The 13,613-nt window shown below is 35.9% G+C and overlaps 1 protein-coding gene across 3 annotated transcripts in view; it reads right to left on the bottom strand.

Annotated features, from left to right (window-relative positions):
- The window catches only part of XRN1 (5'-3' exoribonuclease 1), a 167,307-nt gene that overhangs the window by 11,396 nt on the left and 142,298 nt on the right, over nt 1-13,613 (bottom strand). For 2 of the 3 annotated variants that reach the window (XM_077130309.1, XM_077130307.1), the window contains exons 37-38: nt 10,845-10,992; nt 8,815-8,996 (exon numbers count right to left, since the gene is read on the bottom strand). In XM_077130309.1, the coding sequence (XP_076986424.1) occupies nt 8,815-8,996; nt 10,845-10,992 (330 nt within the window). The remainder of the gene's footprint in view (nt 1-8,814; nt 8,997-10,844; nt 10,993-13,613) is intronic. The other variant, XM_077130308.1, reaches the window with a different exon arrangement.

Below are 13,613 nucleotides of genomic sequence, written 5' to 3' on the forward strand. Positions count from 1 at the left end.
TCTGAACACAACAGAATGAAGCTAGAAATCAGTAACAGAAGAAGAAAGGGAAAATACACAAATATGCAGATATTAAGCAACATACTCTCAAGCAACTAAATAGGTTAAAGAAGAAATCAGAAGTGAAATTAGGAAATATCTTGAGATGAATGAAAATGGAAATACAACATACTATAATTTATGGGCTGTGATGACTGCAGTAAGTACTAAGAGGGAAATTTGTATCTCTAAATGCTTACATTAAAAAGAAGATTTAAAATCAGATACCTAACCTCAAAACTGGAAGAACTAGAAAAAGAGCAAACTAAACCCAAAACAAGAAGAAGGAAAGAAATTACAAACATTAGAGTGGAGATAAATGAAAATACAAACATCAAAACCACAGAGAGAATCAACAAAATCAATAAGCCTTTGGCTAGAATGACAAAAAAAAAAAAAAAAAAAAGAGGATCTAAATAATGAAAATCAGAAATGAATAGGGGAACATTACTACTGACCCTGCTGAAATTAAAAGGACTGTTAAGTAGAAACCATGAACAACCGTATGCCAATAAATGAGATAACCTAGATGAAATGGAGAAATTCTTAAAAACACACAAAATACTAACAGTGACTAAAGAAGTAATAGAAGATCTCAACAAACCAATTACTAGTAAAGAGACTGGATCCTTTCCTAGTAATTGGTTTGCCTCCCAAAAAGAAAAGTCCAGGACCAGATGGTTTCACAGGGTAATTCATCACAGGGTAATTCTACCAAGCATTCCAAGAAGAGTTCATTCCAGCTCTGCTCAAACTCCTCCCAAAAACTGAAGAGGAGGGAACAGTTCTTAACTTTTCTGTTAGGCCATCATCACCCTCATATCAAAGCCAGATAAAGATACCACAATAAAAGAAAGCTACAGAACAATATCTCTTATGAATATAGATGCAAAAATCCTCCAAAAAAATTTGCAAACGGAACCCAACAGCATTTAATCCAACCATAATCAAGTGGGATTTATCCCTTGTATGCAAGGTGGTTCAATATAAGAAAGTCAATTAATGTACTATACCACGTTACAGAATGAAGGAAAAAACATACGATCATCTAGATCAACGCAGAAAATGCATTTGACAAAATACAGCACCCGTTCTCTTTTTTTAAGCAGTTTTATTATTGAGAAATAGTCACACACATACAACCCATCCAAGGTGTGTAATCCATGGCTCACAGTATATTCACAGAGTTGTATATTCAACACCACAATCAATTTTAGAAAAATTTCATTAAACCAAAAAGAAAAACCCCTTACCTCATTGTTTAATTTGCTAAAGCTACCAGAACATACCAGAAATGGGTCGGCTTTTATAAAGGGGATTTATTAAGTTACAAGTTTACAATTCTAAGGCTTTAAACATGTCCAAACTAAGGTATCCAGAGAAAAGATATCTTGACTGCGAAGAAAGGCCAATGTCTTGGGACATGGACATGGGAGGCATGTGGCTGGCGTCTGCTGGTTCTTATTCCTAGTTCTGTTGCTTCCAGCTTCTTTTTCCAGTGGCTTCCTCTCTAAGCAGCAGTGGGCCTTCACTTAGCTGCGTTGGGCAAAATCTGGGTTTCATCTTTTAGCTTAGCATTCCCCAGGGTCAGAAATTTCTTCTCTCCAGGTACTGGCTATTTTTGTGAGTCTTTGCTTAGTTTTTGGGCTGTTTCTGTCTCTATCTCCAAACATCAGAGGATGTGTCTGCTCTAAGCTGTTCCAGGGCAAAACTCTTGGTTTCATCTCTTAGCTTAGCATTTCCTGGGGACAGGGATTTCTTCTCTTCAGCTTCTGACTATTTCTGTGAATCCTTGCTTAGCATCCAGGCTTTTTTTTGCCCTGATCTTCAAATGTCTATGTCTGTTATCAGCTCTGAACTTTCTCTAAAATGTTTCCCCTTTTAAAGGACTCCAATAAACCAATCAAGATCTACCTTGAATGGGTGGGGTCACAACTCCTTGGAAATAATCTAATAAAAAAGCCACACCCACAATTAGGTGTGTCACATTTCCATGGAAACAACCTAATCAAAAGGTTCTACAGTGAACAATAGGTCTACCCCCACAAGATGGATTTGTATTAAAAGAACATGGCTTTTCTAAGGTACATAGCAGCTTCAAGCCAGCACACCCAAAGAACCCCTTATTATTGATAAAGCATTGGTGTGGAACTTCTGTTACAAACGATGAAAGAGTAATAAAATATTACTGCTAACTATAGCTCATACTTTGCATTTGCTGTATTTTTCCCCCATATACCACTGTGCTACCTTGAAAGGATTATGTGCCCTAGAAAAGCCAAGTTTTAATCCTGGTCATTCTTTGTATGTGGGCAGTAAATAACTCGTTCTGAGTTTTTACAGGTCCAGAGCCAGAAGAGAATTTTGCCTTATACTAGACCATGCCTATAATAGACTTTGATGAGACTCTGTATTGGTTTTAATCTTGTATTATATTTGTATGGTTACTGAAATGGTTTAAGGCTTTTGTGATATTGTGATGGAGTGATGTACTTTGTAGAGGGGAAAAGCATGTCTTTTTAGGGTCCAGGATGGATGTGTTGGCTTGAAAGGATTATGTGCCCTAGAAATGCCATGTTTTAAACCTGATCAACTTGTGGAGGCAGCCATTTCTTTTAATCCCTATTCAGCACGATATGTTGAAAAATTGATTAGATTATCCCCACAGAGATGTGGCATGCCCAATTGTGGGTATTAACCTTTGATTACAGGAAGATGTGGCTTCACCCATTCCAGGTGGGTCCTGATTATTTTACTGGAATCCTTTAAAAGAGAAAATATTTTGGAAAAAGCTGCAGAGCTATGAGAGCCATGAGAACCCACGCAGAACTCTTGGTAGTTCTGTCCCATGTTGCCAGGGAGATTTATATCCCTGGGAGTCATGTCCCATGTAGTAGGGAGGGCTATGAGTTCTCCTGCCAAGTAGGCTTAGAGAGAGGGAGGCCACATCTGAACAACAAAAGAAGTTCTCTGGGGGTGACTCTTAGGACTAATTTTAAGTAGGCTTAGCCTATTCTTTGCAGGAATAAGCTTCATAGGGGCAAACCCAAGGAACAAGGGCTTGGCTTATTGATTTGGTTGTCTATACTGCTTGTGAGAATATCAGAAATTCTCCAAATGGGGGGAATCCCTCCTTTTTCCCTAGTGCCCCTAAGGGGACCTTGCAAATACTTCTTTAGTCACTGCCCAAATTACTCTGGGATATATCTGGGCATCAAACTAACCTGGATAAACCAACAAAATCTCCCCTATTCAAGATTCCATGTATTTATGGTGTTCAACTAAACTGAACATCTGAGCTAAATTAGGAAATGCACTACCCAAAATATAAATTTTTGCACCAAATAAATATCTCTCCCTTTGGGGTATGGACATTTTTATGGCCTTAGAACTGTGAACTTGTAACTTAATAAATTCCCTTTTTAAAAGCTGTTACATTTCTAGTATATTGCACTCTGGCAGCATTCAGCAAACTAATACATCCACTGTCACCACTGTTATTCAACACTGTGCTGGAAGTTCTAGCTAGAGCAACTGACAAGAAAAGGAAATAAAAGGCACACAAATTAGTAAGGAAGAAATAAAACTTTCACTATTTATAGATGATAGGACACTGTATGTCAAAAATCCCCCAAAATCTATAGCAAAGTTACTAGAGCTAATAAATGAGTAGTGCAAAGTGGCAGGGTACAAGATCAATACTCCCAAATTAGTAGTGTTTCTACACACTACTAATGAGAAATCTGAAGAAGAAATCAAGGAAAAAATTCCATTTCCAAGAGCAACCAAATGAATAAAATATTTAGGCATAAATTTAACTAAGGCTATGGAAAACTACAAGAAATTGTTAAAGAATAAAAAGACCTAAATATATGGAAGGACATAGCATGTTCAGAATTGCAAGATTAAATATAGGTAAGATGTCAATTCTACCCAAATGGATTTATAGATTAAATACCAATCAAAATTCCAACAATTTACTTTGCAGACATAGAAAAACCAACAAGCAAACTTCTTTGGAAAGGGAGAGTGTCCCAAACAGATAAAAATGTTTTGAGAAAGAAGAATAAAATGGGAGGTCTACCTGACTTTAAAGCACAATACAAAGCTACAGTGGTCAAAACAGCATGGTACTGGCATAAAGATAGCTATACTGACCAATGGAATTAAAGAACAAAAAGAGAAAACAATTGAAAAAATTGAGCAGGATGATCTCAGGGAGTTGAATTATATAGCATGAAGTGCAAAACATATGTGTTCTGGTAACCTGTATTTGAGATATTAACTCCATGAGAGTGCTCATTATATTAGCTCATATTAATGAGATTATACCAAATTTGTCCTTTAGTGTCTGCCTATTTCACTCAACATAATGTCCTCAAATTGTTGCAGACATCAGGACTTCATTTCTTCTTACAGCTGAATCATATTCTATCATATGTATAAATACATTTTATTTATCCACTCATAGATTGATGGACACTTGAATTGTTTACCAGAAAAATTGGTTACCAGAAGAACAGAATGAGGAACTGATTCTCAGTTTGTGCAGAATTTTTAATAAGGTTGAATGAAAATGTTTGGAAATTGATAGTGGTGACGGCAGCACATTATCATGTATGTAAAAAGCAGTGCTGAATTATGGGTGTGATTGAAAGAGGACATTTAGAGTCATCTATGACACTAGAGGGAAAGCTAGAGGATGAAAAAAGGGACTGTGTAATGCAGTGAACCTTGTTGTGGAAGATGAAGGTGGTTCACAGTACCAATACAAGAAGGTGCTTCCATGAACAGAACACAGGTACATCATAACATCATAATAGGGCAGTAGATAGGAAAAAATACAACTAATGCAAACTATGGACTATCATTAACAGTAATATATACAGGGAATAAAATCAACTGACCATAGATGTGTGGGTCTATTTTTGAACTCTCAATTCAATTCCATTGGTCAATATATTTATCTTTATGTCAGTACCATGCTATTTTGACCAATGTAGTTTTGCAATATGATTTAAAGTCAGGAAGTGTGAGTCCTCCAACTTCTTTCTTCTTTTCAAGAAATATTTGGCCCCAAATAGCTAAAGCCAACTTGAAAAGGAAGAATGAAGTTGGAAGATTCACACTTACAGATCTTAAAACTTATTACAAAGTCAGACTAATCAAAATAGCAAGGTATTGGCACAACAACAGACACTTAGGCCAATGGAATCAAACTGAGAGCTTAGAAATCATCCCTCAGATTTATGGCCAACTGATTTTTGACAAGGTGGCAAGGACTACTTAATTGAGAAAACATAATCTTTTCAACATATGGTGCCAGGAAAACTGCATCTCTATTATCAAAAAAAAGGAGGGTCCCTTTAGCTCAAAATTGATCAACGACCTAAACATAAGAGCTACAACTATTAAACTCCTAAAAGAAAACATAGGGAAGCATCTTCAGGACCTTGTGTTAGGCAATGGCTATTTAGATTTTACACCCCAAACCCAAGTGACAAAAGAAAAAATATATAAATCAGACCTCATCAAATCTAAAAACTTTTGTTACTCAAAGAAGTTTCTCATGAAAGTAAAAAGACAACCTATAGAATGGGAGAAAATACATGGAAACTACATGTGCTGGTTTGAAGCTGTATGTACCCCAGAAAAGTCATGTCCTTTAGTCCTCATTCAGTATTGTTGGGTAGAATCTTTTTGACTGTTTCCATGGAGATATGACCCACCCAATTGTGGGTGGTAACATCTGATTAGGTGGTTTCCATGAGATATGTCTCCACCCATTCAAGATGGGGTTGCCAGGGAACCATTTTGCAAAAGCTTTAGAGCCACCAGAACCGACAGAGCCAACAGAACAGATGGAGCCCCGGGGAAGCAAGAGAAGAAGCCTAGAGAGAAAGCCAGCAGATGTCGCCATGTGCATTTCCAATTGAAAGAGAAACCTTGAACATCATTAACCTTCTTGAATCAAGGACTCTTTCCCTGGATGCCTTAACTTGGACAGTGTCACAGCTTTAGAACTGTAAACTTGCAACTTAATAAATTCCCCCTTTTAAAAGCCATTCTGTTTCTGGTATATTGCATTCCGGCAGCTAACAAACTAACACACCACAAACCCGATAAAGGATACTATCCAATATATTTAAAGAAATCCTTCAACTTAGCAACAAAGACTAATAACCCAATTAAAAAATGGGCAGAAGACTTGAACATACATTGTTCCAAAGAAGATATGCGAATGGCCAGAAAGCACATGAAAAGATGCTCAGTATCATTAACTATCAAGAAAATGTAAATCAAAACCAAATGAGATACCATTTCATACCCATTAGAAGGGCTGCTATTAAGAAAATGGAAATTATTGCTTTTTTGTATATGTTATTTTTCACAAGAAAGAAAAAAAAGAGCAGGAGGAATATAACAGAAGATAGATGTTAGGTCAGGGTAATGGGGAAGGACACTGCACCTTGGATGGCGAGAGCCGTGTCGCCCCTCCCAACACGGCTTCTGGAATGAGGAAGTGAACCCTTATGACAGAAGTGCTTGCAAAATGACCATCTGACCCCTGACCCCCTTGCTTAATGTGCCGCCCCTTCCAGACATCACCTGACCCCTGCCCTTAAAAGCTGCTGGCGCCAAAACCCAGGCGCAACTCACCTCTCTCCATCTTGGGTTCAGTGAGCTCTACCCGGGAGCGCAGAAATAAACTCGCCCACTTAAAATTTCCTGGTCTACCTTTCTTCTTTCTCACCCTTTCGTCTCCTAAACCTTTCAATAGGATTTAACAAATGAGTATGACTGCTGAGTCATTATACTGATATTTCTTTTGGTTTTCAGTGTCTTACTGCAGCTAGAGGATAAAACCTAAAATTGTAGAACTGTAAACCATACCAAATTTTAAAATCTGTTCTATAACTACTTGTTAAAATGTACTTGGAAATTTATTGCTTTTTTTGTATATATGTTATATTTCACAATTAAAGAAAACATTAAAAAAATGGAAAATAAATGTTGAAAAGGATGTGAAGAAATAGAACACTCACTATTGCAATGCAAAATGGTGCAGCCACTGTGGAAGACATTTTGGCAGCTTCTCAGAAAGCTAAGTATAGTACTACCCTATCACCTGGCAGTTCCACTACTAGGTAAATACCAAAAAGATGAATACAGGGCTAGAAGAGATGTTTGCACAGCAATTTTCATAGCAACATTATTCACAATTATTAAAAGATGGAAGCAAACCAGTGTTCATCAACAGATGAATGGAAAAATAAAATATGGTATATTCATACAATGGAATGTTATTCAGCTGTAAAAAGGAATGAAGTCCTAATACATCTCACAACCTGGATGAACCTTGAAGAGATCATGTTGTGTGTAATAAGCCAGATAGAAAAGAACAAATATTGTATAATTTCACTGATTTGTAATAACTCATAAGCAAACTCATGGAGTCAGAATCTAGAATATGTATTAGCAGGAGATGGGGTGGGGACAGGGAATGGATGTTAAGGCTTAAAATGTATATGATTCTTATATGTAATGATGAAAATGCTTTGGTAATGGATGGCAGTGATGGTAGCACAACACTGTGAACACAATTAACAGCACTGAAATATATATCTGAATGTGATTAAAAGAGGAAATGTTAGATTGTATATGTGGTAGCAGAATTAACACTTTGTAAAAAACTGCATGGAGCTATACTACACAGTGAGCCCTAAGTTAAACCATGAGCCTTTATCAATAGTAGAATTATAAAAACGTGCTATCGTCAATTATACCAATTGTTCCACACCAAGACAAGGTGCTGGTAGTGAGATGGTTGTATGGATAACCCGCATTTTATGCCCAACTGTTCTGTAAACTACAACTTCTCTAATAAAGAAAGAAAGAAAAAGAACTTGGATAAAGCAAATTAAACAAACTTTCTTGTAGCCAGTGGTACTCAGAGCACAGACTGGGGATTTATGGGGGTCTCTGATACACTCAGAAATGGGATCCATTTAGGAGGTTCTTTGAGGTCAAAAGTGCTTACATAATTATATTAAGACTTTACTCACTTATTAAATCTCATTTTTTCACAAGTATACAGAGTACAAAAAAGTTATTGATAAGAGTTTCAAATTCCATATTGCAACTAACCTTCAAGAAATACCACTTTTCAAGTTTGTTCGTAGTATCAGAGAATATCCACAATTATCTGAAAAGGCTATTAAAATTTTTCTCCCCTTTCTAACTATCTTTGTTTGAAGTAAAATTTTCTTCATATAGTTTATTTCTTTCAACTAAAATAACATCACAAGAGATTGAATGCAGAAGCAGATACGAGAATATGGAAAAGATTTGACAAAATGTAGAGCAATGCCACTCTTCTCACTAAATATTTATTCTTTCTTTAGAAAGTTGTTTCTATAAATAATGAATTAAACATATAAGAAATTCGTCAGTTTTGATTTCTAATATAACCCAAGTAAACAAAAATTCTTTGGGATCAAAAAAAAAGGACTGACAGAGTTCTGAGACAGAAGTTTCACAATTCTGAGGAATCTCTACCAGCCATACTGCTGCCAGGGTCTTCTCCATCAGCCTCTTTGAGGGCTCTGGTTATGCATAAATGGAACAACCAAAGGAGAGACATAAATCTATGCTGCTTATAAGGTAAAAAATAAGCCTTGATGTATTTTTTTCTAGCCAGAGACTTTTAGTCAATTTATTTATGCTCACTTAGCGTTAAAGAACAAACGTTAATGGAATAGTAGTAAAGCATACCTGTGGTGTCCTGAGGAAGGAGAAATCTGGTTGTGGCAATCCAACAAGGGAACAAATTCGAGAAAGTTCAGTTACTGGTGTGGACATCGGAGGGATCTGGCTGGGAAGAGGCCAACACACATTGTCCATAGAATGAATATTATGGTACTTGTTAGCACTGTGAAGCTTATTCATGTAAGATGCTATCAAAAGAGAGAAAAGGAGATATCTATATTAATAAGTTGACATCTTGAATAATGCAATTATTGCAGGGTTTTATAGAAGAGCAAGTAGGGAATTGCTAAAAGGTGAAAAAATGAATCTTCCATGAAACAGATATAAGTAACTGTTCAGTACTGCCTAAAATCACTGAATTCAATAAAGATTTTTAGATTATCAAAAATTAACATCTTGAGTGACTAATGACTAAATGGTACTGTTACACGCAAAATGTGAACAAAGCAAATAGCTTTCTTGAATTGATTTACAATTAATTCTTAAGTTTTGAGGCTTTGATTGCAGGCTTCTTCTCATAATCACATCTTACATTCTGACACACATGGATGATTTTTTGTTGTTGCTCCAAAATGATGCTTCTTAAAGCTCTTCTGAAAGTAAGTTTTTAAGGTATTTTTATAACGAAGATGATTTATAAATTCTGAAACTTCACATTCTTTATGATTAACAAACTCAATAACTGAACAAAAATCTACCTTGGTAAAAAATTAATCTAATCCTTTTACTATTATATATTTTAAAAAGAGGTTAAGTGACTTGCCCAAAGTCACAGGACCAGTTATTTCCATAATGTGGCTTGGATTCTGGATTCTTGACTCTAAGGTCTGTGAGCATTCTAAAGCTAATCCGAAATAAAAGTAAAATTCATTTGTGTGTGACAGTGGGACCATCTTTTATCCAACTATGTCTTAAAAATTTATTTTTGCTCAATGTCAAGAGCAAGTCTGTCATATGATAAATAAGAAATTGGCTTACCAATAGTTATTGGAATTTTAAAATAATTATCTCAATATTCACTGGAGTATAAATAGAGCTGGGTTTTTATCCTGTTCATGGTTTTTATCCTTAATAATCTCATCTTATTCCAAAATGTTTTTTTGCTTATCTGAGAAACTTCTATAGCCATCCAATTTTGCATTAGCCCTTCTTCCTGGAAAAGGTTTGACAGCTATTTTCATAGAAAAAAAACTAAAGTATTGGGGTTGTAGAGAGTAAGGGAAATCATGGATATTTACTGAATTCCAACCATGTGCCTGATGTCATACTATAAGCTTCATAGATTTAAGGTAATTATTTACTTCCCAATGTCTGCCTCCCATTAATTATTTTTAATTGATTTTATAGCCTCATTTTTTTTTTTTTTTAATTCTGTATGGGTCACATTTCATTCTTTTTCCATGTGAGTATCCCATTATTGCAGCACCATTTGTTGAATTTTCTGTTTGTTTGGTTTCTTATTTGTGTGTTCTGGGGAAGTGTATGGGCTAGGAATCGAATCTGGGCCTCCTGCATGGCAGGCGAGAATTCTACCACTGAACTACCCTATAACCCCAGCTCCATCTATTTTCATGATGGTTGTTATTTTAACATAATACTAATATCAATTGCTGGCAAAAGAGAATGTAACTGCTGTAAACATGCTATTTAATTACTGTAGCAGTCATCTGCAATGTTATTCTCATTTTATCAATAGGAAAAATGAATTTCTGGAAAGTTAAATAAATGTATGTTAGCCATTTTAAATCATTGAGGAAAATAGTTAGAATGTGAAAACTTTTCTAGGTTTAAGTATCTACAGAATGAGAAACTGTAATAGCACAATTTAAGCAATTGCAAGAAGACATTTGGAGACTATGGGCCTATTGGTTACAGTATTGTATTATTATATGGCTGACACGAGTATAAAAAACATTTTTTAAAAACTGAAATGTTTACCTTTAAAAAAGTACATGATAAAAAGAACTAAATGACCTGAATTTCTGAAATGAAAGATTATTAGTCATAGTACTAATTTTACTTAATAAATTTCTTACTTTGTTTAGGCTGTGAGGAAGGTTCATATTCACATCTTCTATTAGAAGAAACGGTGACTTCATTACTGAATTGTTTTTTTTCATTCTTATGGTCCACAGAATCAGAGCCATCAATTTTTAGAATTTCTTTAAGCATCCGTGTTCCCTTCTTTTTTGAAGTATTTGGGGTAAGAAATTGGGGTGGGGGGGGAAATAACATTAGATTTATAGTGCTCACTGATTTTTCTTTTGAAGAGTTCCTAGTTAAAAATCGATACACTAACTACATTCAAATAAGGACTAAGACAAATCAATAATTAAGAGTTGAAAAAATATCCATATTTCCTGGCACAGAAAAATACTTATCATCCTGTTTAATTTTTTTAAAAATCAGAAAAAATTTTTTATTAGAGAGATTGTAGGTTGACAGAAAAATCATGCAGAAAATACAGAATTACCAAATAAATCCTCCCTCATCATTAACATTTTGTGTAAATGTGGGATCTTTGTTACAACTGATGAAAGAATATTATTATTAATTATAGTTCACAGTTTACATTTGGGTTCACTGTTTGTGTTGTACAGTCCTAGCTTTCATTCTTACATTTTTTATCTTAGTAACATACAGAAAATCTAGAATTTGTTTCCCTTTTTAACCACATTCAAATATCAGTGTTAACTACTGTCACAATGTTGTGTTACAATAATCACTGTCCATTATCAAACTTTTCCATCTCTCCAAACAGAAATTCTGCACCAATTAAGCATTAACTCCCCATATCCTACCCCCACCCTGTACCCTGATATTCCATATTCTAGTTTCTGACTCTGTTAGCTTGCTTATTCTAATTATTTCACGTTAGTGAGTGTATTAGTTTGTTAAATGCTGCTAGAATGTAATATATCAGAAATGGAAACAGCTTCTAAAAAGGGAATTTATTAAGTCACAAGTTTATAGTGCAAAGGCCACAAAAATGTCCAAACTATGGCATCTAGAAAAAGATACTCAAAAAAGTATCTCAAGAAAGGTTTGTCACATGGAAAGGTACATGGCGGTGTCTGCTGGTCCTTGTTCCCAGTTCCATTGCTTCCAGCTTCTGGTGCCAGTAGTTTCCTCTCTAAGAGTCTATGGGCCTTCTCTGAGATCCTCCAGGACACAACTCTGGGTTCTGGCTTGCTTAGCATCTCATGGGAAGGCACATGGTGTGTCTGCTGGACTCTGCATCTCATGTCTAGGCATCTCTCTGTTGGCATGCTAAGCATCTCAAACTTCTGCATCTCTGTCAGTTCTGAAGCAACTGTTTTCCAAGTGTCTCCCTTTTTAAAGGACCCCAGTAAACTAATTAAGACCTACCTCAACTGGGTGGAGTCACACCTCCATGGAATAATCTAATCAAAAGGCCCCACTCACAATTGAGTGGGTTGATCTCTATGGAAATAATCTAATAAAAAATTTCTACCCTATAATATTGAATCAGGATTAAAGGGCATGGCTTTTCTGGGGTTCACCTCACTTTCAAACTAGCACAGTGATATCAACATGTTTGTCCTTTTGGCTTAAGCCACTCAACCGTATGTCTTGTCAAGGTTCATCCACATTGTCAAGTGTATCAGGACTTCCTATCTTTTAATGGCTGCACCAATTAAACATTAACTCCCCATACCATACCCCCATTCTGGCCCTACATTTTGTTTATTCATTCATCAATTGATGGACACTTTGGTTGCTTTTTTTGGCAACTGTGAATAATGCTGCTGTGAACACTGATGTGCAAATGTCTGTTTTGAGTCCCTGCTTTCAATTCTTTTGATATTTCCAGGTCATAAGGTGTGGTAGTTAGGTTCAGGTGTCAACTTGGCCTGGTGAAGGTGTCTGGCTCTGTTGCAGTGGACATGAGCCAATGATACGTGAACCTCATCTGTTGCTCATTACACCTGCAGTTGGCTAGGAGGCATGCCTGCTGCAATGAATGATGTTCGATTTAACTGGCTGGTACTTAAATGAGAGAGTTCAACGTAGCACAGCCCAAGCAGCCCAGCATACCTCATCTCAGCATGCACAGCTCAGCCCAGGTCTTTGGAGATGCGGAAAGAAATCACCCCAGGGAAATTTGTTGGAACCCAGAGGCCTGGAGAGAAGGCCAGCAGAGATCACCCTGTGCCTTCCCTTCTCCTTTTCTCTGGAGAACTGTATGTTAACTAAATAAATCCCCTTTTATTAAAAGCCAATCCATCTCTGGTGTGTTGCATTCTGGCAGCTAGCAAACTAGAACATAAGGTAATTCTATATTTAACCTTATGAGGAACTGCCGCCAAGATGTTTTTTTTTGCAGTGGCTACACCGTTTTATATTCCCAACAATAATGAAAAGAGTGTTTCTATTTCTCCATATCCTTTCCAACACTTAAAATTTTCTATTTTTTTTAATAGTAACCATTCTAGTGAGTATGAAATGGTATCTCATTATGGTTTTGATTTGCATTTCCCTAATGGCTAATGATGTTGAGCATCTTTTCATATATTTTTTGGCTACCGAATAAGAGAAATGCCTATTCAAGTCCTTTATACATTTTAAAATTAGGTTGTCTTTTTGTTGTTGAGTTGTAGGATTTCTTTAATCTGGATTTTAAACCCTTATCAGATATGTAGTTTCCAAATATTCTTCCTATTCTGTAGGCTGTCATCTTACTTTCATGATAAAGTCCTTTAATGCACAAAAGTTCTTAATTTTGATGTGGTCCCATTTATCTATCTTTTCCTTTGTTCATGCTTTTGGTGTAAAGTGTGAAA

Source organism: Tamandua tetradactyla, chromosome 15, assembly GCF_023851605.1.
Source record: "Tamandua tetradactyla isolate mTamTet1 chromosome 15, mTamTet1.pri, whole genome shotgun sequence".
Classification (NCBI taxonomy): Eukaryota; Metazoa; Chordata; class Mammalia; order Pilosa; family Myrmecophagidae; genus Tamandua; species Tamandua tetradactyla.